The sequence below is a fragment of the Erythranthe guttata genome, chromosome 14, assembly GCF_056151865.1.
Source record: "Erythranthe guttata isolate IM_541 chromosome 14, IM_541, whole genome shotgun sequence".
Lineage (NCBI taxonomy): Eukaryota > Viridiplantae > Streptophyta > Magnoliopsida > Lamiales > Phrymaceae > Erythranthe > Erythranthe guttata.
Genome location: NC_142546.1, coordinates 20,171,366 through 20,197,472, shown reverse-complemented (window position 1 = coordinate 20,197,472; position 26,107 = coordinate 20,171,366). Strand labels below are relative to the sequence as shown.

At 34.4% G+C, this 26,107-nt stretch overlaps 4 protein-coding genes across 4 annotated transcripts; 2 read left to right on the top strand and 2 right to left on the bottom strand.

The window, feature by feature from the left end:
* Nucleotides 1-6,588: 6,588 nt before the first annotated feature.
* Nucleotides 6,589-10,186, top strand: LOC105950121 (uncharacterized). Its single transcript, XM_012973439.2, has 2 exons — nucleotides 6,589-9,517; nucleotides 9,607-10,186. The coding sequence occupies exons 1-2, from the start codon at nucleotides 6,871-6,873 to the stop codon at nucleotides 10,023-10,025; spliced, it is 3,066 nt and encodes a 1,021-aa protein (XP_012828893.2). The 5' UTR covers nucleotides 6,589-6,870; the 3' UTR covers nucleotides 10,026-10,186.
* Nucleotides 10,138-12,697, bottom strand: LOC105950192 (auxin-responsive protein IAA12). The gene is made up of 5 exons (XM_012973525.2): nucleotides 12,247-12,697; nucleotides 11,434-11,777; nucleotides 10,697-10,832; nucleotides 10,542-10,603; nucleotides 10,138-10,434 (listed from the first exon to the last, which is right to left on the bottom strand). Exons 1-5 carry the CDS (start codon nucleotides 12,525-12,527, stop codon nucleotides 10,400-10,402), a joined length of 858 nt encoding a protein of 285 aa, XP_012828979.2. The 5' UTR covers nucleotides 12,528-12,697; the 3' UTR covers nucleotides 10,138-10,399.
* A 4,565-nt stretch (nucleotides 12,698-17,262) lies between these two features.
* On the top strand, nucleotides 17,263-19,233 carry LOC105950190 (uncharacterized). Its single transcript, XM_012973522.2, has 3 exons — nucleotides 17,263-18,405; nucleotides 18,530-18,702; nucleotides 18,861-19,233. Exons 1-3 carry the CDS (start codon nucleotides 17,629-17,631, stop codon nucleotides 18,988-18,990), a joined length of 1,080 nt encoding a protein of 359 aa, XP_012828976.1. The 5' UTR covers nucleotides 17,263-17,628; the 3' UTR covers nucleotides 18,991-19,233.
* Nucleotides 19,234-19,471: 238 nt separating this feature from the next.
* LOC105950189 (nuclear transport factor 2) lies at nucleotides 19,472-25,331 on the bottom strand. The gene is made up of 9 exons (XM_088814640.1): nucleotides 24,791-25,331; nucleotides 24,564-24,701; nucleotides 23,329-23,629; nucleotides 22,309-22,592; nucleotides 21,505-21,679; nucleotides 20,987-21,108; nucleotides 20,842-20,907; nucleotides 20,189-20,267; nucleotides 19,472-19,864 (listed from the first exon to the last, which is right to left on the bottom strand). The coding sequence occupies exons 1-9, from the start codon at nucleotides 24,827-24,829 to the stop codon at nucleotides 19,809-19,811; spliced, it is 1,260 nt and encodes a 419-aa protein (XP_088670766.1). The 5' UTR covers nucleotides 24,830-25,331; the 3' UTR covers nucleotides 19,472-19,808.
* Between the last annotated feature and the right edge of the window lie 776 nt (nucleotides 25,332-26,107).

Genomic DNA, 26,107 nt, shown 5'->3' with positions numbered 1-26,107 from the left:
CTTTTGACTTCATTTTCTTAGTAGTTCTTTTCTTCCCAGTTTTTTTTTTTCTGCGGTTTGTTCGACTCTTATCTAAGCGACCTGGGTTTTTGTCATTTCCGAGTTTTGCCGTTGAACCGAACCGGACAAGCTACTGGTTCCCGGTTAGACCGGTCAAAGTTCGAAAACATTGATCAAAATTGTTTTTCTCTTCTTAGCATGTCTCTTATTACCCTTGTTTGGTCGTCACTTATACAATCTTACCAAATATAGATTCCGGAATAAACTAAAAATAAATAAAAATTAAAAGAGCTTTTTCTTTGGACAAAGAAAAAAAGATATTGTATTCTACTAACTAAATATCAAATAAGTTGAATTATTTAACAAATCACAATTTATCTTATCAACAAAATAGGCCTTAATCTATATATAATATAAAAAGAGGATCTATGCCCTCAATGATTGACATGTGGCAAATGATGATGTCATTTATCAAAATTGCTTAGTTGGAGTTCAATTGATGAGGTGGATTCTTCAATTGGTGAGTTGTCAATTTTATTTTGGTATGTATTTAAGTTATTTCATATTTAGCATTTATACACTCATTTAAACAATTACCACATGTATATATATTAGTTCCAAATTTAATATTTTATAAATCCGAAATAAAAATATTTTATTTTTAATATTTCAAAATATATTTATTGAAAAAAAATAATGATACTCAATTTTTGAACGAATATTCAAATAATTTTCAGAAAAACACATTTTTTTAATATTCAAATATTAAAATAAAGGAATACAATTATTTTTTTTCTCAATATTTTGGAATATTCGAATATCCATTCAATTAAAAATAATTATAAAAAAAAAAATTTATTTTTGTAATTGTACTATTTAATAAATATACAATATTTTTTGTATATAATTTCTATTAGACCATATTTCAAATTATTTTATTATACCGTATTACAAATTTTATATATATATATATATATATATATATATATATATATATATATATATATATATATATATATATATATATATATATATATATATATATATATATATATATATATATATATATATATATCTAATTTCGAATTTAATATTTTTTAATTTATCAAATGAAATATATAAAATTTATATTTTATTAATATATATGTTAATCAATATATGTTAATTAATAATTCAAATGAATATATCAATAAATTAATTTATCAATATATATGGAAATAATTAAATATAAATTATATCATTAATTGATATAAGATTATATCAATCATATTAACCAATCAATTAAAAGTAATCATTCCTTATATTTTGGTGTCATACTAATATGGATTTATTTTATTTCCTTGCAAATATGTATATTTATGTATTTGGATTTTAAAAATTTTAATTACTTAATATGTTATTTAATACATTATGAAATTTATATTTTTATTACTATAATACGAATAAAGAAAAAATAAAAATAAATAGTGTGTATATTTCATATATTTTGAATTTTTATTAAAATTCGGATATGCATTTATTAACTAAATCATTTATATATACATATATATCATCAATATCATATCTATTATGTATTGATAACTTATGGAAATAAAATCACCCTAATTAATTTAATTTATGTAAAGTTTGACTTTTAATTATTAATTATTAATAAATCAATTACCGGATTTGTTGTAAATCATGTCTATCTTTATTTTATGGAATCAATTTACATTTATCTTAATTAAGTTCAATTATGGTGAAAATATATGTATACATGGTTTAGTATATATGTATTTATATATACACTAACTAATATAAAACATATATGATTTCCTTAATATTGTTTCATTTACTTATTTAGTGTGTGAAAATTAAGTATAAATACCCCCTATCTCAACTCCAACTCATTCATCTCACTCTTCATCTACAATTTTTTTATAATCATGCTAAACTAAGGTCGTCATCCTAAAACTTTGTTTTTTTTCTTTTGTAAATTCGTAATGCAATTAGCATTTCTCGATGCGTTCGCTTGAAGCATTTTATTTGTCGTGGAATATTTATAATGTTATACATTTATTATGTATGATATAACAATCTAATTTATTTTTGTTTTGCTTTTTTTTTTTGTTTTTTTTTTTTACAGATCCATGGATAGCATCGTCTGTGTTATACGCGCCGACATTAGCACGAGAGAAGCCATGCGACGTTGTTTAACACGCAAAAATATGATCTGAATACTGTAAGGATGGATTTAGAAAAAAAGTAGTTATGTATTTCCATATTTTGATTATACGTGAGATGATTGTAAGCTTGGTTTCGATGAAATAGAAATTGATATTAATGAACTAGAGCATGTAATAGATTTTATTTAGTGTTTACATATTTTTGTAACAATATTAATTTTGTGTCCATAATAATGCTTATTTTAATCTATTTTGTTCATATGTACATACATTATTATTATTTTGTACGTTCATATTAGTTTTTATGATTTTATTTCAATAAATTTGGATCATATATATTTTTTTTTTCATTATTTTGTAAATAAAAATGTATTTACCATTATTTTGTATTTTTTATTATTGTTTATTATCATATTTTCGTATATAAAGACAAGATACACAGTTGAAGTTTTACATCTCTTATTTTCACCCCACATTTTTTACTTTTACTATATAAATGATGTTAATATTGATATCTCGGCAAATTATCTTATTTATAAAATGTAATTAATAAAAAAATAACTTTAGAATAATTATAAATATATTCTATTTAAACAAAATTTGTATATTGTAAATATTTATTTAAAATAATTACTTATTAATTTATATAAAAATCTATTTATTTTCTTACTTACTTTTTGTATCTTAATTAATTAACAGAGTGAATTATAGACTGAATATATTTTTTTCTAAAACAAATGTTGATTACATTTTTACACTATTCACCATCAGTATAAATTTCAAGTTTCACTATCTTTATACGCCTCATGTCCAACAACAATTACACATAAAACAAGTTCAATTTTTTTTTAATTCTCATTTATATTATTACACGATTTCATATTTTTATATTTGACAAGTGTCATCAGTTATATTTGACATCTGTAAATTTTTATTTTGTTCGTTCTCTTTTAATTTGTTTTAATTATTTGCAAATTTTATTTTTTGGTAATATAAACTATTTTTTTGGTGTTACATGGATTTTTGAAAAAAAATTGCTTCCTTAATTAAAGAAAATAATTTATACACGTATGAATTCAAAACAAATCATATTATATTGATTTCTACTGAATATTTAAAATGAGGGTAATTTCACTTTGTATTGATTTTCTTTATTTTAAGGGTGCAAAATAAAAAAAAAAATTATTATTTTCTTCAACCCTCAATATAATTTCGAGCATACAAAATGCAAAAAGACAAAAATCACAACGAATTACTGAAAAAACTACATTTTCTTACAAAAACAATATTCTCACTAAAGTATTTGATTGAAGATTTTTGTAAAGTAATTAGTGAAAATATTTGGTAGCAATATTTGGAAGAAAATATAATTTTCAAATAATTTGATACCTAAATTGCTGTAGAATATTTTTTTATTCTTTTTTATTTTTTGAAAAAAAATTGTGAAAAAAAAATTAATATGTTGATTTATTTTTGCACTTTGTAGTTTTGAAAGAATTGATGAATAAAAAAACTAATTTGAAATTTGGCATCCTATAAAATAGCACCAAAAATATTAAATTACCTTCATGAGCTATAAAAAAATATTCGGGGTGCATATGCATAATAATTTGCGTTAATTTTATTTCATATTTCGGTTGTTTTTTGAAATTCATAACATAATGTTTATATTATATAGTTAAAGAATTATTTCTTAAAATCTAATCTATAATCAATATTTTAAAAATAAAATAGACTGAAATAATGATAAACATTAAATTATTTATTTTGTGATATATTTGGTGAAATGCCATGGGAGACCAAACCATTCTCTATATGCGGTGAAATGGTTAAATAATTTATTTTATTATTTGGTATAAATGAAGTGCATAGGATATCACTAAACACTATTTTCAACCAAAAATGGTGAAAGCGTAAAATAGTATGTTACGGGTGGGAGATGACCCATTTTTTCACCACCAAAATAGAATTTGGTGAAAAAGTAGGTATAACATCATATTTAAGACTGGAAAAAAATGGGAGATGGCCCATTTTTACTTTCTCTCAATACATCCTATTTAAATTTTAAAGGGTAAATAGCACTTAATCCCCTGTAGTATCACCTTTGTGCACGTCACCCCCCTTTGGTATCAATTTAGGCAATTAAACCCCATGTGGTTATCTATTTGTAGTAGCCATCCAATTAACTAACGGAAAATATTAAATGCCTGAAATACCCTTTTATTTTTCTACTATTTGCACGTCAAAAGCATGACTAAACTCTTATATTTTTCTTTTATGGAAAAATGTAAATTCAATATGATTTAATTATAAATAACCCAAATCCATAGGCCTAAACTACAAATTTTCAGACTTTCTTGAAAACCTGAATCCTAATCATCATCTTCTCCGTTTAGGCGTTCACAATCCCTTCCCTTCTTCTCCGTTCACATCCTCCACTACCTCTTTCCTTCCACTGTCTTATCTCCACAACAATCATTCATTCCATTCTTCTCCTTTCAATTGTTAACGTCGTCAGAGGCTAATCACCATTTTCTTTCTCCATTTTCCGTACTTGAACCTGCAAATTGGGATTCGGCTTTGAAGAGTTGAATCGGAGAGGATAAGGAGAAATACATCCCTCAAATGAGATTTGCGGAGGTTGGTGTGCGGCGAATTTTCTGAAGGAAAGAAGAAAGATTGAGGGGGCGTGTGTGAATGTTGGCGTCGCCGGAGGATAAGGTGAAAGGTTGGGGGTGTGTGTGCGTGCGGCGAATCTTCTGAAGAAAGAAAGGATTTTAATTAAGTTTTAAAACGTTTCAATTTAACCACTTTAGTTTCAACATTGTTTTCAATTTGGTCCCTTAATCTAAAAATTACCTGTTTAGGGACTGAGCGAGTGAAATGCACTCAATTTGGGAGATTGAGCTGCACTCTCCGTTAGTTTTAACAGATTCTTAAACGGCCGCTACACATTGACAACCACAAGGGGGTAAAATACTTAAATTGATACTAGAGGGGGTAAAATGCAAAACTGGGAAACCACATAGGGGTTAAGTGCTATTCCCAATTTTAAAAACTATTATATATTTTTTTACATTTATAAACATGAATTTGAAGATATATTACTATATGGCATGGAATACTTTAGTATTAGTACTGATATTGGTATTGTTATTTGTATTTGTATTTGTATTTGTATTTGTATTAGTATTGATATTGGTATTCATATTGATATGCGTATTGATCTTCGTATTGGTATTAATGTGAGTATTCATGTTAGTGTTAGTATTAGTGTTTGTTAGGTTAGTGTTAGTGTTAGTGTTGGTGTCAGTGTCAGTGTTAGCATTAGTATTAGTATTAGCATTAGCATTAGTGTTAACATTAGTGTTAGTGTTTGGCGTTGGCGTTGGCGTTGGCATTGACATTGGCATTGGCATCAGCACTAGCATTGACATTAGCATTAGCATTAACATTAGTATTAGTATCAGTATTAGTATTAGTATTAGTATTAGTATTAATATTAGTATTAGTATTAGTATTAGTATTAGTATTAATATTAGTCTTAATATTAATCTTAGTATTATAATATTAGTCTTAGTGTTACTATTAGTGTTATATTAGTATTAGTATTAGTGTTAGCATTAACTCTAGCATCATCATTAACATTAATATTATGTATTAGTATTAGTATTAGTATTAGTATTAGTATTAGTATTATGATTAGTATTAGTATTAGTATTAATATTAGGATTATGATTACGATTAGTGTTAGTGTTAGTGTTAGCAATTGTCCAAGAGTTGTAATTTTTGTTTAAGTAGTGGTATCGCTGATTCAACGTGGTTAATGATAAACCTATATGTTATTTTGCTTGAATTATCTGCTATCAAGTTCATTACTAAAGTTAGTTATTTTGCATAAGATTCACGTGTCGATTGCATTACGGGAAATATTTGTGTCATTTGATATAAATGATGTTATTAGTTTTTGGTCTTGTGGGTTGCATATTTATCTATGTAATATTTAATTGCACTTCATATCTTACAACTTTGCATCAGGATCAAAAGATAAATCATGTTCATTTAATTTCATTTGTAATTGATTCCCGTGCATCGCACCGTGCATCGCACGGGTGAAGTACTAGTATATTTAAATTTATCCTTTGAAGTTTTAAATACAAGAAAATTGAAAATGTCTTTGTCTTTTGGTTGAAGAAATAAAAAATATATTAAAATTTACAGTTCCATCCTTTACAAAGAAGTAAAATTAATGGTATATATTCAAGTTTTGACTGCCAATCATTAGGGGAAATTAAATTAAATTAAATAAAATAAAATTAAATTAAAAAGATGATGAAATTCAAAGCAACACATTCCATCCATGTTTGATGTCGGACTAGATTTCAATAAAAGCCAAATATTTGCTGTCACTGTAAGAGTTTTCACAGCTAATTACACTTCCCAAGATCTCACGACCTCTTCTGTAATCATATTTACTAATTAATCAATTAATTAATTAATTAATTAATAATTGAAAAATCACCATACAAATTACTCGCATTGTAACACTGCCATTCAATCTTTCCATCTTACTCCACTCCATTACTTCTCCGCCGCTACCCCACCGTCCACGTCACCATTATTTGCTGCTCCACCACCACCGCCGCCGCCGGTCCACCACCACAATGCTACAAAACTAAGGAAGTAAAAAAAAAAAAAAGTTAATATGAAGTTCAAAAACAAATTATCCCTCCTTTTCTTCTTCTTCTTCTTCTTCCTCTCGTACATTTGCTCGGTATTCGGCGAATCGAACGATCAATTATCGATTCTCCTATCGATAAAATCGACGCTGATCGATCCGTTGGATAATCTCAATGACTGGAAATTACAATCGCCGGAGTACTGCAGGTGGAGAGGAGTGCAATGCAGCTCAAACAATGGCCTAATCGAAACCCTCGATCTCTCTCACATGAATCTCTCCGGCAAAATCACCGACGAAATTCAACAATTACAAACCCTAACTTCACTCAATTTATGCTGCAATCAATTCTCACTCCCACTCCCCAAATCGCTATCCAATCTCACCGCACTCAGAACTGTCGATCTCAGCCAGAACTTCTTCACCGATGAATTCCCCGTCGGATTCGGAATGTCGCCGGAGCTTACAGCTGTCAACGCCTCCGGCAACAATTTCTCCGGCCAACTCCCCGGCGATCTGGCCAACGCCACCCTGCTCGAAAGCCTCGATCTCAGGGGGAATTTCTTCGAAGGATCCATTCCGAAAGCTTACAGGAGTCTCACGAGGCTGAAATTCCTCGGGCTTTCGGGGAATAATCTCACCGGCGAATTACCGGCGGAAATCGGCGAATTGGCGTCGCTGGAGACGGTTATTTTCGGGTACAATTCGTTCGAGGGCGGAATTCCGTCGGAGATAGGGAATCTCACGAACCTCGAGTATTTGGACCTGGCGATAGCAAATATTGGCGGGAAAATTCCTGCCGAGCTTGGAAAACTGAAGAAGCTGAGTACGGTTTTCTTGTACCAGAACAAACTCGAGGGAGACATTCCTCGAGAAATCTGCAACATGAGTATGCTGCGGTTTCTTGATCTGTCCGATAACATGTTGTCCGGCGAAATTCCGTCGGAGATTGGCGGAATCGAGAATCTTCAGCTGTTGAATCTCATGTCGAATAATCTGTCGGGCTCGGTTCCTCCTGGCATTGGAGGATTGGCTCAGCTGGAAGTGCTCGAGCTTTGGAACAACAAGTTTACAGGATCCTTGCCGAGCGATTTGGGCCGTTTTTCGCCTCTTCAATGGCTCGACGTCTCTTCGAATTCATTCGCGGGTCCGATTCCGACTTCTCTCTGCGAAAACGGGACCCTCACTAAGCTCATCCTGTTCAACAACAACTTCTCCGGTCCAATCCCGGAAAGTTTGTCCAAATGTGAATCGCTCGTTCGAGTCAGAATTCATAATAACCGTCTTTCCGGCTCGATTCCGGTCGGTTTCGGAAAACTACCGAAACTACAAAGGCTTGAGTTGTCAAACAACACTTTAACAGGACAAATACCGAGCGATCTCTCTTCCTCCACTTCTCTCTCCTTCATCGACGTATCGAAAAACAAACTCCAATCATCCCTCCCTTCTTCGATTCTCTCAATTCCGACTCTCCAAAACTTCGCCGCCTCGGGAAATCAATTGACTGGAGAAATCCCGGATCAATTCCAAGACTGCCCTTCGCTCGCCTCGCTGGATCTCTCCTCAAACGGCATCTTCGGGAATATTCCGTTGAGCGTCGCCTCTTGCGGGAGAATGGTCACCCTCAATCTCAGGAGCAACAAACTAAGCGGGCCCATCCCGAAACAAATCGCAACAATGCCCACATTGGCTGTCTTGGATCTATCCAACAACTCTCTTACAGGAGGAATCCCAGAAAACTTCGGCAATTCTCCGGCTTTGGAAACGATCAACGTTTCTTACAACAACCTCGTGGGCCCCGTTCCGTCGAACGGAATCCTCCGAACGATCAATCCGGAAGATCTCGTCGGAAACCCCGGCCTATGTGGTGGCAGTGTGCTTCCACCTTGCTCACACACTAATGCAGCAGCAGCTTATACATCACAAGAACAGAATCTCCATGCAAAACATGTAATAGGAGGGTTCATAATCGGAATTTCCACGCTCGTAGCTCTAGTGATAGCAGGTGTGGGAGCTCGGTCGATGTACATGAGGTGGCGAAACGGTAATTGCTTCGAAGAAAAAACGGGAAACGGGGATTGGCCGTGGAGATTGATGGCATTCCAGAGGCTCGGTTTTAATACCAACGAAATTCTATCTTGTATCAAGGAATCGAACGTGATTGGAACAGGGGCCACTGGAACCGTCTACAAAGCCGAAATACAGAGAATAAACAAAACCGTTGCAGTGAAGAAGTTATGGCGATCAAGAATTGATCTCGAAACGGGAGGACGAGGTGATAATCATGATCTTGTGGGGGAGGTGAATTTGCTGTCACGTTTGAGGCACCGGAATATTGTGAGGCTCGTGGGTTTTCTTCACAACGACACCGATTCGATGATAATATACGAGTTCATGGAAAACGGGAATCTTGGAGAGGCTCTGCATAAAACGGGGCGGTTGCTTGTGGATTGGGTTTCGAGGTACAATATAGCCGTTGGAGTTGCGCAGGGGCTGGCTTACCTGCACCACGACTGTCATCCACCCGTGATCCACCGGGATGTGAAGTCGAATAATATATTACTAGACGAGAAAATGGAGGCAAGAATCGCTGATTTCGGTTTGGCGAAGATGATGATGAAGAAGGACGAGACAGTTTCCATGGTTGCAGGCTCTTATGGCTACATAGCCCCGGGTGAGTTTACTTTTCTTAGTTTCTCTTACTATTTTAAAAAAAATAACGTATTTTTCGGGGAAGGGTATTTACGTAAATTTTCTCGACAGAGTACGGTTATGCGCTGAAAGTTGACGAGAAGAGCGATATATACAGCTACGGAGTGGTACTAATGGAACTTGTAACGGGGAAGAGGCCGTTGGAACGTGAGTTCGGAGAATGCGTAGATATTGTGGAATGGATAAGACAGAAGATGAGAGAGAACAAACCTTTGGAAGAAGCTTTGGACAAAAACCTCGGAAATATCAAACACGTGCAAGAAGAGATGCTCTTGGTACTGAGAATAGCAGTTCTTTGTACCGCAAAGAGTCCGAAAGACCGACCTTCGATGAGAGATGTTCTGACTATGCTCGGTGAGGCGAAGCCTCGGAGGAAAAGTAGTAGCAACAGCAGTTATTACAGTGAAGTGAATATTACTAGTAATAACAAAGACAATAAGCCCGTGTTTAGCACGTCACCTGTACATTAAACGGCCTTCTGTCGATGGTTTATATATTTTGTAACTAGAAGAATGTAATAATTTTTTTATTTTATATTATTTTTTCCTTGTACGTAAATTGGGATGCATCGACGGCCTCAGATACAAAAAACGGTGAAATAAATTCATTAAACATATAAATTTCATTACCAGTTCGTGTTGCAGCAAAACGAAAAAGGGTGATGTGCTGCAGTTTTTAAGTATGATATCGATATGTACAACCACTGAGTGATATTTGCCTCGACAAATGTCATCTGTAATATATATATATAGCAAGCATCTCTATTTCATCTGTGATGATTCCGAGCTAGGCTCGTTTCGGCGTATATTTTAGATTATTATCTATATGGGGCAATTATTAAGTATTAACACTCTCGGTTCATTCCACGAGATCTTGGAGCTGCAAGGAGAAAAATAAATAAAAAAAATTAAAAATAAAGGGCATGCAAATATAATTAAGATATCGAGTTTGTAACGAGAGATTAACAAAATGAAGAACACACGTACCAAGTCCGTTAGCATCGGCTGTTCTCCTGATACGAAGTCTTCTCACTGAGCTCAGAAACATCCTGTTACAAATCAAAATATACGCAACTGTCACTAAAAAAGGTAATGAAATTCATAAACGGGGTTTAATTTAGCAAGAAAGAAAAATGACGTACTCCCAAGGAACATCTCCAACGAGCATCCAGTCTCCGTCTTTATCTTCATAAGTGAGAACAAAGTCCGATGAACCATCCAACAATCTCATATGTCGTCCTCTACCACCTATTACAACTTGCTCCTCAACATTCGATCCTAATTAAATCACGCCAAAATTGTCATTAGCCAATCAAAATATCGAATCAGCAAGCATGTGAGCAACCATCACTTGACTAATTAAAAATCTACTTAAAAAATCGGAATTTGGAACAAAAAACTTGACAAGAAAAAAAAAATTTATATTAGACAAAATTCCCATCTTCATTTTATTTGCACTAAGGCCTCGTTTGGTTGCCAAGATAAGATTAAATAATCTAATGAAAACACAATTATTTTATTGGATCCCGGGACGTCCAATAAAAAAGCTCACTGGAAGGCAAGATAAGCCCATGATTACATAATATTTACGGGTCGACCCAGCAGGTTATTGGGGGTACCAAACATCAAACAAAGTCCAATTATTTAATTAAACCAAACAAGGCCTAAAGGGATTAGTCAATATAAGATACTTGCATTGTAATTAGGGTCCGATTGTATATATAGTTAGACTAGGGGGTTTCCACTGCACAATTCTCGAAAACAAAAACGAGCGAAAATTTTGGCCGGGCTGAAGATTTATTGCACAAACCAAACATCTAATAAGATCCAATTAATTAATTAACCACGACATATAAAACGAGAGGCCAGAAAAAATTACGTCTTGTTGCACAAGCTGATGCGTCGAGTGTGAACATGTGATCCAGCGCTTGACCTAAAGTCTCGTAGCAGTTATGGGCATGCAGATCGATCTTTCTTCCAATCGAGACCCCATCCTTGTTTACCTTCACGAACAACGATGTCTTGAGAGCCGGCCCTCTTTCCGATGAAACATTTTTAATCGTATAGCTGCTTCTATAATTGATCTTATCCATTGCAACAGTTGTGTTTTTACATTTATTATCAACGTTCGACGCACTTTCTTCGGTGATTGGCGATTTTGTGTGGTTTACTAAGCTGTTCATCCTGTGAGTCGCGATCGGAGGCCATCCACGAACCTGACTACTATAATAAATAGCATAACGGAAACAAAAAAAAAAAAAAAAAAAAAAAAACGTTTAAGTGGTACTATAGTTGTTCGAGAAACAATAATCGATAAATACAAAATAATTTTGGCGATCAGCCGATCACTAACTTCAGTTGTGTAACGATGTAATAAATCAACGATCCCATGATGTGATAAAATCGAGTTAACGAACTTATTGGTTTCGAAACCTAATTAAAGCTAACTAACTATTGAAACAATATTAAAGCTTCCTCAAAAAAAAAAAACACAAATTGAAGCAAAATTGTCAAACAACAATTACAAAATGAGAGTTAAAATTGCAGAAATTTAATTGCATAACAATCATTTACAAGCATAATAATATATAAAAACATTATTCAATTAAACTTTTATGATATAATTGTTAATACTTGAATAAATTATTTATCACCCAAAAATAAAAAAAGGTAAATTAGAAAGTGGAATCACCTGACAGCACAAGGGGCTGGGGGTGAAGAAGATGATGAAGATGATGAAGATGGGGCTTTAGCAGTCAAGATTCTAGCATACTGATCCCAAGAACCACCTCCGCCGCCCGCCGCCGCCGCCGGCTTTCCACCACCGCGACCGAGAGTCAATCCAAGGCCCAGCTCAGAATCATCATCCGGGTATGAAGAAGAATCCTCCGACGAGGAAATTGCCGCCATCGCGGCGTTCTCCTCTCTAGACAAAGCTGACAATGACCCGCCGGAATGAACCGTATTGCGCATCAAAGATTCAATCTTTTTTGAAACAAAAAGTTATGGAAATAGTGGTGGGATGAAAATCAAGAAGAGGAAAGTGTGGGGGAAAGAAGGATGTTGATGTTGGTGTTGGTGTTGGTGTTGACGATGAATTTGTCGGATTTGTGCGCCTCGAACAGTAAACAAAACATTGATGAATTATCTACTAAGAAACAAAGAAATCAACTTTGCTCTGCTTTGTTTTGACTTTCCTTTTTGCCCTTCCCTTTTGTAACTGAACTGACGTGATTTGATTTCGATGTTTATTATATTTTGTTAATATTAAAATAATTGGTTGCTTTTTTTTTTTTTTTATGAACAAAAAATAAATGTTTTTAGTAATAATATAATTGTTATTAATTATTCAATATTTCAATTTTGAAGAAAAAAAAATTATAATCGTTTAGTAAACCTTTTGACTTCTTTTAAGATATAACCGTTACTAATTATTCAAACCTTTGATTTTGAAGAAAAATCGTTTAGTAAACATTTCGTACGGTGATCTCATATTTATATTTCATTTCATGTATAATATTTTAATTACAATATTAATAAATAAAATGATTTATTTATTATAATTTCAATATCTCAACCTCACTACATTCATAAATTCATTGCAACTAGTGGCCAACTTGATTCCATTGTACACACATCAAATCAACAATCATCCTCTAAATACTTTCTTATATTTATAAGTTTATTGAATATATATAATTATCTCTCAATATAAAGTAAGTCAAAATATATATATTTTTCTCCTCTCATTTTAGAATATATTTTGTTCTATCATTTCAAGTAAAAGTACTTTAGATTGTAATGACATTATTGGATTACACTCACCAATCAAAAACTAATAATTCACTATCAAAACAAATAAAGAAAAAAAGATGGAAAAATTAACAAGCTCGTCCTCGTTTTCTTTTTTCTTTTTTTGAGAAATCAAAGAATTTCATTAGGCAATTTTCACCAACTTCAATGGGAGTTCCCCGAAGTTTTTATCAATAGAATGGGCTAGATGATTCCTCGAGCGCTTAATAAAACTAAACAAATAAAGAATAAAAGATTTTTCGCAAGATTTCAACAGTCCTGCACAAGCTCAAGCACTAGTGGAGCAAGAATTTTAAATTTAGAGGACTGATTTGTATAAAAGAATTATAAGAAGAGGGCGATAATAAAAAGCAATATTACACGATTTTTCTTAAATCTTTATATAGAATAATAAGAATTTAAGAAATATTGATATTTAAGCAACAGTAGAAAAAAATGGAATTAGTATTTATTATTTAATGATGCAGTTGAATGAAAGAGTCGTCTAGAATAGCCTGAATAGGTAATGCGGACAAATTAGACTTTATGCCAACAGACAAGCAGACAAGGTGCGGGGACCGCAACCGACAAAGTCTCCTAAACTTCCATTGAAGCTGTGGGCCCCACTTAAAACAATATCTTCCGTCGGATGGGCCTTTTAAGTGAAACTGGTTTATACTTTTGGGCTCAAAAATTCAGGTTGATCCACCGATCTGAAATAATTTGTGCATGCACCATTTAAACTTGCAAGCATTTTTCTTTTATTATTTTTAAAAACTAAAAGGTAAGTATTCTCACAAAGCTTTTAGTGTTCGATTTCAGATCCCGATCAAAACGACAACAGATCAAAGGTAATTTCTATAGTTTTTATTGTTTCGTTACGTAGAGTACGATTATTGGATTTTTTTTTGTAAAACAAAGCATCTGGTAGTAGGGGTGGTAAACGAGCCGAGCCGGCTCGCGAACTCGACGAGCCGGCTCAAAAAAAACTCGAACTCGAGCTCGGGTTTTTCGAGCTCGAGCTCGAGCTTCGGACGAGGTCGAGGTCGAGCCCAAAATTAGTTGTTCGGCAGCTCGCGAGCTGCTGCCTTCTTTTTTTTTTTTTTCTTTTTATATATATATATATATATATATATATATATATATATATATATATATATATATATATATATATATATATATATATATATATATATATATATATATATAATTCTTATTCTTATTATTATTATTATTATTATTATTAACTAAATAGTAAATAGTCTATAATAATAAATATATCTAGTATTTAAATAGAAACAAATCTATATTACTTAAATAATTTATAATAATATAAAATATTATAATAATAATAATACTAGAAAAAATAAAAAATATATATAACTAGATTTCATTATTTATTTTATAATTTTTTTGTTATTTTCCTATGAATAATTTTTAATAAAAAATAAAATGATTTTAATAAAAAAATTAAATAATAAAAAAAAAAAGAATATATTAAATAAGCTCGAGCTCGAGCTCGATCTCGAGCCAAATAAATTTGGCTCGATGAGCTCGAGCTCGAGCTCGGCAACATGGACTCGAGCTCGAGCTCGAGCTGGCCAAAAGAGCCGAGCTCGGCTCGAGCTCGGCTCGTTCCCACCCCTATCTGGTAGTACTCGCGTGATTCTACACGAGTAGAGTGGAGTTACTCGTGTAGAACTACGCGAGAAGATGAATGTATGTTTTATTTATTTATTTTTTTATTTGAAAATATTCGTATGTTTTGATTGAAAAAAAATAAAAACAATAGAGTTCATGTGTTATTAGGCGAACAGGGGGGTTGTGCTCGTGTAAAACAACGCGAGCTGATTTCATCGAGCTCGCCTAAAATCACACGAGCTCTATTTATTTTTATTAATTTTTTTAAAAAAAAATTCCTTATTATTTGTTGCTCGTGTGAAAATACGCGAGTGGGTCTATTGTCCTCACGTGCCTGCACATGACGAAAATAAATCTCCTCGCTCGTTTTCACGCGAGAACTTAAATTAATTCTTTTTTTTTTAATTAATACTAATTATGTTTTTATGTTAAATTATAGATGGCCGGAGGTAGAGGAAAAGTTTAATAAGTCAAGTTGCGGGAAAGGTAAGAGTTTGATGAAAGTTTTGGGTGGGAAGTCGAACAATCTGAGATCGGAGAGTTCTTGCAACCGGTCGTAGAAGGAAAGTGACGGCAAGAGAAGAAGCGAAGAGAGCGAGAGAAGAAGCTATTGCAGCCGGAGTCGAGCCTTCTGTACCTATTGCCGATGGTCTTCAAGTTTGGTCATGTCCATATTCCGTTGCAGTATGCGTCCGATGATGACGATGAGATGGTGGCTAATGACGACGATGACGACGATGAGATGGTGGCTAATGATGACGGCAGTAATGATTATGATGGTAGTCAGCCGGCACGTAAAAGTGGTCGTTGCGTAAATTTTTCAATTTTGGATGGTCCGCCGTATTTGGAAGGTCCATGCGAGGAAGGGCCGGAAATTTTGGAGTTTGTGCGTTGGTTCAAGTCGCATATAGTGATATATGTTTAGGATGAATATGTAAGTTTGTTTTTAATACGTGTTTTATATATTTTTATAATTTGTGCTTTCGCTATCTAATATATCCAATTTAATTTAGGAACGTCGTGATACTGGATGGTAGACGCGGCCACCGGGAAGGTCGGGTCCGGTTCCGGGTCCGACCCGCCGGGTCCAGTTCCGACTTTTAGGGAACCCGAAACCGACCCATGGGAAGGCGGGTCTGGGTCCAAACCAGTTTTCCAATTTTTTTTTTTTTTTTTTTTTTTGCTTTTGAAAAAACTTGAGATTAACTTTAAATTCAAATTTACATAAAAAAAGAAGAATTTAAACACTAAAAAATTTTAGAAAAAAATGAAACGATTAAGACATTGAGTCATAAACTAAATAAAATGAAAGTTGTGAAGATTAGATTAGAGGTATTTATAAGTGAAAATAATAATTGAGAAGTTTTTCAAAATTTAAAAAAAAATCAAAATTCAATCTTTCTTTTTAATTAAATCATAAATTTTTATATTTTTCAAAATTAAATATATATGCATTTGTTATTAGTGGAGATTTTTAATATTAATGATAGTGAACATGACAATTATAATTTATTAAACATTAGTTATACAATTATTATAATCATTTTACAGTGTTACTTATATTTATATATTTATAGTTAGGATTAGTATTGCATAAGTAACTTTGCCCGAGTGGTTAGCACTCTGGTAAACCAATCGTGCCCTAGGCGCCTACTTCGCCTCCCCTCAGAACTGACCCTGCCAATAGGGGCGTGTTTGTGAAGTTAGGTGGGGGTTTTAAGTTTTTTAGAGAGATCCCAATTTTTTGAACGAACAACATTCATAAAATTAATCCCGTTCGGTAAAATCCCAATCCGGAAAAATACAGTTCGTGTTCCTCACAGTAGCATTGATTTCACAATTGGACCCTCTTGTTCACAAAAAAACACAGTTAATCCCTCATGTTTCAAAAATTCAACACTTGGTCCTTTCGGTCAATTTTACGTCAAAACTAACAGAATCAAGTGTTTGCCCATCAATCAATGACTCAGCACAGAGACTAACGGTAAATTGACGAAAATGACCAAAACCGTTAAATTATTCAAACATGAGGAACCAAATGAGTTTTTTGTAAACACAGGGAGACCAAATGTTAAATCGGTGCAAACTTCAGGGATGAAAAACACAATTTTCCCGTAAAAATCATTTCAGATAAATGAAGCGGAGGAAAAGCAATATAAGCCAAAGGAAATCACGGAACACGTGTACGGCTCAGCAGAAATAACCCCAAAAAAAGAAGAAAAAAAACACCAAAAAGGGAAGGCATATGTTAAATTCACAAAACGTGTTGAGTCACACCTTCCATGCAAGTAGACAAACCAGATTCACGACACAGAGAAACCCGCCCCCCGGTTTCGCCATTTTGGCCCCTACAATAAAGTGGGTGGTCAATTTGTATCCATTATTCAACTTCCTAAATCTTTTTTCCTCCATTTAACCAACGGAGCATATGCCCTGATCTTTTTCTGCAAAATCCAGATTTTGCTTCATTCCCCTCCATACAAATATATCCACTTTTATTATTTGAGGTCAATAAATATACCTCCACCAATATCCTCCCTCTTACTTTCTATATATAAACACTCCATATCTTCTCCCAATCATCTCCTCATAATTATTCAAAATCTTTTCAAATCGAAAAAAAAAGAAAAGAAAAGAAAAGATGATGCTAATTAGGAGCTCTTCTACTCCACTTCTTGGATCTCTTCTTTCATCTCTCCAAGAAAGCCCTGCCCCGAAACACCCTTCGTCTTCTTCGTCTGTTCATCAGAATTGCGGCAAACTAGCATGTGCTAACAATGGGGTATCTCAAATTATCACCAGGTCTACATCATTGCAATCTCCATCTGTGGCTGAAATCAAAGGCTCGAGTGCGGAAAATGGATTTCGAAGGGTTCAATCGGAAGGGAATTTGGATGAATTGGCTATGGACTCGTATTGTAACCTTGATGAATTCAGTTTATCTAACGCCTACTCCAAGAAGTTCGCGCGGAAACCTAAGTGCAGCACTTTGGAGGCGATCCCGTCTTTCTCGCGCCACCATGTAGGGACAACTATGGAAGATTGTTACAGTGATGACGAGGAGGAGGAGGAAGAAGAAGAGGAGCTAGAAGTGGAAGATGTCAATGCATACATGGCTGCAAACTTTGCTTTCGAAGATGCGATAATGAAGATGAATTCTTACACTGGTACGGGATTTCAAAGCGAGGGAAAGATGTACCTTGCGATGGGACTCGGGTTCCCCGGAATAGCGTTTGTTGATAGTGGCGGCAGCAATGGCGGTGGTGGAGGCGGAGGAGGAGCTTTGAGGCCGGTTGATTTCAGTAGGGATGGTGGGGAGAGCCACGGCGTGGGCATTGAAGAACACTACAAAAGTATGTTGGAGGAGAATCCAGGCAATCCATTGTTTCTGAGAAACTACGCCGAGTTTTTGTATCTTGTAAGTCTCTCAACTCCAACACGCCAATTTGTTTCTATCGTAATTTGCGTCTCCTAAAAAAATCAAAGAAAAAGAAAAAAGAAGTTGCGCCGATAGAAAGATATATTCATAAATTAATTGGCAGGAAAGGAGAGACCTTGAGGGAGCCGAACAGTACTATTCCCGGGCCATCTTAGCAGACCCTAGAGATGGTGAGATTCTGTGTCAATACGCCAAACTGATTTGGGAGCTGCACCATGATAAAGACAGAGCTGCATTATACTTCAAACGAGCACTTCAAGCTTCGTCAGAAGACAGGTTTACAGAAAACACAAACTCTTAAATCACCACACACAACCACAAACACACACGCGCTCGCACGCGCAATTAAACGTCATAATACATCACCATTTCTATCTCTAAAATTCCATCATATCTAAACTCATTCTCAAATGTTTTTCTCTTATTATTATCAGCCACGTACATGCAGCCTATGCTAATTTCCTGTGGGATATCGAAGATGAGGAAGAAGAAAGTGCAGTAGCTAATTCACACCTAGTGACGCCAGTCTACCACCATGGAATTGTGGCTTCTGCAACTGTTTAGTGTGATACTGTAGGGGGGGAGGAGTATACAATATTATACCTAGTTTACGTAGAAAATGAGAAGGGTGGATGTTTAATACCATCCAACTTTTATATCAATTACTTCCGTGGAGAGAACATCTTCATGCTTGTTAAGAGGTTGGGATATATACACACCAAACAGTAAATCTCGTAAACTAGGAATTGAATATTGTTAATATTTTTGTGGAATTCTATTAAGTAATATATACAAGTTTTAATGAAACAATAGTGTGAGATGTGAATAGAAAGTGTTAAACCGCTTCGAATGAAACTGATAAACATTGTAAATTGATTGAGACATGTAAGCATTAATACTTACCAGTACTGTGCATGCATCCATTTTTTGTTCATACAAAGCTACGAAGTCAATTATCCGATTGATTCTGGACTGAAAATCATCAGAATAGAATCGCTGAAGACAACATTAGTTACGAAGAAATAATATGAAGAATATAACAGAATGTCAAAATTCTGGGAAGTGTTTCCCGTTTATCGATATATCATCGCATAAATATTTCATGAACAACACTGGTACAAAATAGAGGTAAGCCCACCGCAAATTGGAAGATGAAAAGCGACCAATAGGGAGAGAGCATAACAGATCAAACAAGTAAAATTGAACCCAAAATCACTCAGAAAAAAAGGTCCCTCATTTGAAGTTTTCATATGAAAAGAAAAGGACATAGAGAAGCACTTGCTTCTGCTATAACTTAAAAGTTATGGTTACATGAGTAAATAGAACATCAAGTGCGGCAGAAAACGGTGGTTCTAATTCTTTTGCTGTCACTGTCATTTCGTTCACCTCCCAAAAGAAGTCCTTCCACCACGCCCCCCTCTACCTCTTCCCCCGGTTCCTGATTAAACAACAAAGAGGCAATTACGTGTCAGCAAAGAACAATAATCATTTTGAAGACCAAAAAGAATTTAAAATTTATGATCCAGGCTGTCTTTCGGGGGGTGTTTAATGTTCTAAAATATCGGAAGCACCAAAATTTATTTGTAGAGAAAGGCCGGAGGTGCCCCTTAAATTGGAATTTCAGGACAAATACAGCCTGACAGCGTTGAATGTAAAAATAAGTGAACAGTTGGGATATCAACAACTTCACAGGACACCAAAAGCAAATTTTGGCAAATCCAACTTATAAAATATAGTAAAAAATAAGGTAAAAAATTCATACTTCCGCCACGGGAAGCACTACTGTTAGGTCTTCGCTCCTCAATGTAAACTTTCTTTCCAGCCAGTTGAATTGGAGAAGCCTAAAAAGGACAAAAAAAATAATAAGATAAAAAACCAAATGCACACCATTAATTCGAATTAATCAGAGCACTCAGTATAAACCGATATGTTGCTTATTTTTTCCCAAATTACACTCAGTATAATCCGATATGTCGGTTAATTTTTCACAAATTACAGAAAAATAGCAAATAGAAAGTAGCGGTAAGTTAAAATGGAAGCAACCAGTACATCCTCTAATAGTCATCTACACATAGATACGGACAACTCACGACCATGGACGAATCACAATATTCTGCAATTCAAACATTCTAACCAAGCTACGGAAACCCTATCCACGCTAAGGTGGTTAGCAAAAATATTAATACACATACAAAACTATAAAATAACTAATGGCACCGGATTCTTTTTGTGAGATGCACGATAGACACACCAAACAAACTCATCTAATGACGGATAACATAAATATAGTCAAACACGGACTTCTAGCTGCTAAATTCCGTGAAAACGCATATAACGAAACAGCTCCACCTAGATCACTGCACACTCCCTAAAACCTTCTGAAAAATCAGAAAATGGGAAAAAATAAAATCAAACCTTGATTGCATTTCGCACACCCTGAACATCTTCAAACTCGACAAAGGCATAGCAGACACCAGTATCCTGTCCAACATAAGCAGATTCAGACAGACAAATATATAAATACCAAATACTGGATTAGACAATTAGAAGGGAAATGCACCATGCGATTCCTCAAGAAGACTCCATCGTATTTAATTCTCCCAAAATTCTCAAACTCTTGCTGAATATCAAAACTTGTCACCGTCGAAGGCAAGTTCCTCACATAGACGGATTTTGATTCTCCTGAGAAAAAAATAGTTGATGGAGTCAAGCAGATTGAACCAAAGAATAACTAAAAGTGAGAGAGGATAAACTAACAATATTAATCATAATGCCTAGCTAATAATCATCAACCAATGAATGTTTTGTAGAGAACAAAAGCACAGATAAATAAACAAAACACTCAGAGCAGAAATACCCATTAAATATTGACTTGATACTATTATCTTATCATACTAACACAAAACATTCGTCGAAAGTTATCACCAGCAAATACATGTAGACATATTTGCTGTTTAAATGGCATATAGCACAGGAATATTTGGCTTTTGAAAGTACTTTTGATAAGCATAATCCTATAGTCAAATATTAAGCTCACAACAGAGGTATTTCACCAAGAGAAATATTGGCAGCCTTTACCTTCCTGTAATGAAAAGGCTTCTTCACCAGAATCCACACCGGAATTTGGTAGATTTGGGATAGACTGGTTCACGGAAGGCTGTGAAACTGGAACATAGTTCCCTGCAGCCGGTTGTCTCTGGGCTAAAGCTGGTTGAGAACTTATCGATGGTGGAGTTTTACCTTTAGCCCTTAACTGTGATTGCCAAAAGGTTGAAACAGACAACCATGAGACCAAGCAGAGATACCACAGAAAAATTATGAACAGAAAAAGAGGTCCTCATTGCAGTTATCTTGAAAGATGGAAGTTGAAAATATGATGACAAGTTTCACAGAGCTACAGTGGAGCTTTTGCGGCACGTGTTGGAAATAACATGTCCAGAGAAAATGTACCATACAAATCTTACAATCGAGGAAATAATGGGGAGGATGAAGGAAATCAACACATAGTAGATAAATAAGCTTCGAAGAAACTACAAACATATGTACATCAATACTCGCTGAATTCAAGTGTAGAGTCATTAGACGCAGTTGTAACATCAATATCTTTCATATTTATGTATAGGAGATATAGCCAAACAAAATAAAAAATCTGAGCTAATGTTAATCAAGTACTTGACAGATCACTTATCTTCTCCCTCACTAAATTCATTCGTATCATGCATCATGCGACCAAGCAATGCTGCAAAACTCGAGCTACCTTGCTACTATGTAGGATACTATAAGTTGCATGATTGGCATTACATATTAAGAAAAATTAACATGACGTAATAATTTGTAAAATTATATTTTTTTTAAATAGCTCAACCGGAAAATGATACTTACTATAGAAGCATAGGTGAACTTCTCAGGTTCCCCAACTGGTTCGTCCACAGAACGCTCAGGTTCATGCGAAGTAGTTACCGTACTTTGAAGCAAGTGTCTTGATTCTTCAAAAGGAGTTCCATCCTCGGTTTTTTCAACCTCTGCCTCAGGCTCGAACTCAGGCTCTGGCTCGAGATCCTGCTGAAGATGCTCTTGGTAACTGTACTCTTGAACTGGCTCATCTCCTTCAGTATGAACAGAGTTAAGATACTCCCCTTCATCCTCCTCCAGTGCATAGTCGGATACTGTTAAGAACAAATTATTTTAGCCTGATGACAACAAAAAGGTACTAAATGGCAACTTGGCATTTTAATATCCTTAATAAACTATTGTGTAGCAACAGTAGCATAAACTAATAATCCTAACAGACCGGACATATTAAAGATCTGGAAATAATCTAGAACTCCGCAAAATCAAAAGACTGATATATAAACTAAAATATTGAGTCTCAGACCGAACTTAGACTTTCATGATCATCAAATACAAATATATAATCTACGCATGAAAGAAATATCTCAGCTACTAACAAGATAAACTGGACGACTTAGACTGCATATAACAAAATATTACACCTAGTTTTAGAGATTTTCAAAATATTGTTAAAATCTAAGATTTGACCTTTATATACATCAGTAACACTTGGTCTGTGTAAATTCTGATAATTGATTAGAGATTTCAATCCTAGTTTAGCCAAAAAATTTGCATTTATAAATTTGATACCAGAGAAAATTGGTGGATTGATGAAACTGTGTGTAATAGTTGTTGACAATGAATTTGATAAAACAGTAGATGATATCCGGTCGAATAATGCCTTAAGATTATAGTCCAAACTATTACCAAAGGTTGATGGCGAATATATACTAATGACTCTTTTGCATGAGTGGTGAGCCCTTTACTGGTAGGGTTACTTCGAGCTCTAGAAAAGAAGCAATATTGAGTATTTAAAACATATGATAAGATAATTAGACAAGTCAACTATACCTGTCGGATTAGGAAGATGAGTAGAAATAGTTGGCTGGTAATCAACATTTTGTTCCTTTGCTGCTAATGGAGCTGCCACCTCATCATCAGCAAAATGGAACACATCATTCAGAACAAAATAGCCTTTGTCTTGTGGAGCAAGGAAAAAGGTCTGCACAAATTTCCTCCAAGAGTCGAAATCTCTTGACTTGACAAGGCCAGAAACAACTACAAGGACACCTCCACTCCACGAGTCGAGGGAATTTATTGTCTTAATCTCAATCATAGTGAAATTTTGTGACATGAGTAGCTGATGAATTTTCTGCATCAAAGACATGCGTTTTATCAGGGCTGATTTTATGCGTTTGATCAATATAACAAAAAACATATCAAAACCAGGTAGCACAATATTCAGATATTGGCCCTGAAGAAAATGGAAATTGCAAATATTATGTCTCCAAGTTTCAAAGCTATTTGCCAAAAATAAGAACGACGAAAGAATTTCACCCACTTCTACGTAATGGTTTAAGCAGAGAGATATCGATTGCCATTCTATCTAAACTTTTGTGTCTATATTTTAAAAATTCACTCCTGTGACAAATAGAAACATGCATAATCGTAAGCGGTAAGTCTTAAGTTCTTTATATTATTCCAACATTAAACTTTACAGTTCCTAACGGCCATAATTGAAACTTTTTAGTAGTTTAACAATTTTAAAATGGAAAGCTGCGCAATGTGATATACGTGTACCGCTTTCAACATGGTTTAAGATTAAGCTTCCATATCATGATTTTTCTTCAATTCAGTCAAGTCAAAGGCAACAATAAGAGAATGTATAACATCCCTAATTTCATCTTCCCAAATCACTCGCTACAAAATTCCCAAAAGATCCAATTTGAAATTGGCTAGGGATTTCAAGATTTTCTGCACAGTCATAATAACAATCGGGAAACGGTTATTCTTTAATTTCAACGCTCGACTTTTTATTCCTTAAACAAAAGAAAGAACGACTACAGCAAATAAAAAAAAACCACTAATTGTGGAATAAACTTCGACCGACTCGGTCAAAAACTAGGATTCTCTAACAGCTCCTACTTAAACTTCAAAACCATGCCCTTCTCTATGTCACAGTCTTATCAAAGTCATCAATCACAACAAAATCACCTTATCTATAGAAAGGAATCATTACAAAATCCCATCTCAAGTCCAAATTAAGAAAAATAAACAAAATCAGAAGTCATATAAAATGTCGTTACCACTATATCGGTTGCAGAATGGCTGGTTTCTCCATCAACTCTAATCATAGAACTTGAATCATTGTAAAACTTGTGCATATAATCCGGACTCTGTTGAAAAATCTCAAAGTAGTATTGCTGAACGAAGTATGAGCCGACCTAATACAAAAACCACAAATCAATTTTATAAAGAGAAGAACTACATGAGAAGCAGAGCTCACGCTTGTGCAGAAACATGCAAATATTACCTGAGATGCGGTGACCTGATCTGCGTACTGATTCGCCATCCTCTCTCTCTCTCTCTCTCTCTCTCTCTCTCTCTCTCTCTCTCTCTCTCTCTCTCTCTCTCTCTCTCTCTCTCTCTCTCTCGACGAACAGCTAAAACCCTAGATCGCGAGCTCTTATTCTAAAATTGAATAATTAAACAAGTTTATTGGAGTTGGGAGTATAAATGGAGACGCTGATTCACTCTGTGTATTTCAAGTGTGGAGAAATTGACCTTTGACCTTCTCTGTATATTTTTCCTTCCTTTCGGCGTTTGCTTTACCGTTGTAATCATGACGACATAATCTTGACCGTTCAGAGAAGGAGTTCTTTTTCAACGGCTGGGATGATTTCTTTTGATTGTAGTGTCGGAGAGAAACCGAAAATGTAAACGGATCTTGACCGTGGTGGAATTTTGTTTCAACGGCTTCGATCAAATTGCGTTTGGAAGGAAAGAGTAATTTTTCAAAAGCAATTACCAAAAGATTTTGGACTGAAATTTGAAAAACTAAACGAACACATATTAATTTTAAAAACAATAATGAAAAGTATTAAACGAACCCCAAACGACCCTATTTTAGCTCCTACATTTCCAAGGCAAGGGGCAAGAACGAGAAATTTAATGATTTTGCCGAGTACAATATTAGTTCTTTATATAAGGAGAAAGTGATTTTTTAATGAGCAGTGAAATCGAAAACCGCTAGTTCAATTCTTCAAAGCTGATCCGCCAACCGGTGACGGCCCAATCGATGGACAAGTTATGCCCTTGCTTAGAGCTAATGGCGAGGTCGGGGATTCTTGTGAGGGTGGACTTAAACATATCGAGGGTTTGGGGGCAGTGTTCACGAAAAAAAATTGCTATGAAAAATTTAAGATTAAAATTTGCTATGAAAAATTTAAGATGAAAATCTGCTATGAAATTTTTTTTCCTCCACTTTCAAAAGATAATACCAAAACGAATCGCAAAAACTATTATACTATGGAAATCCAATAAACGTGAACATCAAATAGATTATCAAAATTACACAATCGACTTCTAAGTGATGAGGGTTTTGAATAAGTGAACTAAAAATAAGTGGACTTAAATAATATAATTGAGTATGCTAAAAAACAAATAGGGTATTTTATATATATATATAGGGTAAATAGCACTTAACCCCCTCTTTGTTTGGACATTTTGCACATGACCCCACTATTGTATGAATTTAGGCACATAACCCCCATGTGGTTTTGACATTTTGCACATGACCCCCTTATGGTATGAAATTAGGCACATAATCCCCTTGTGGTTTTGAAATTTT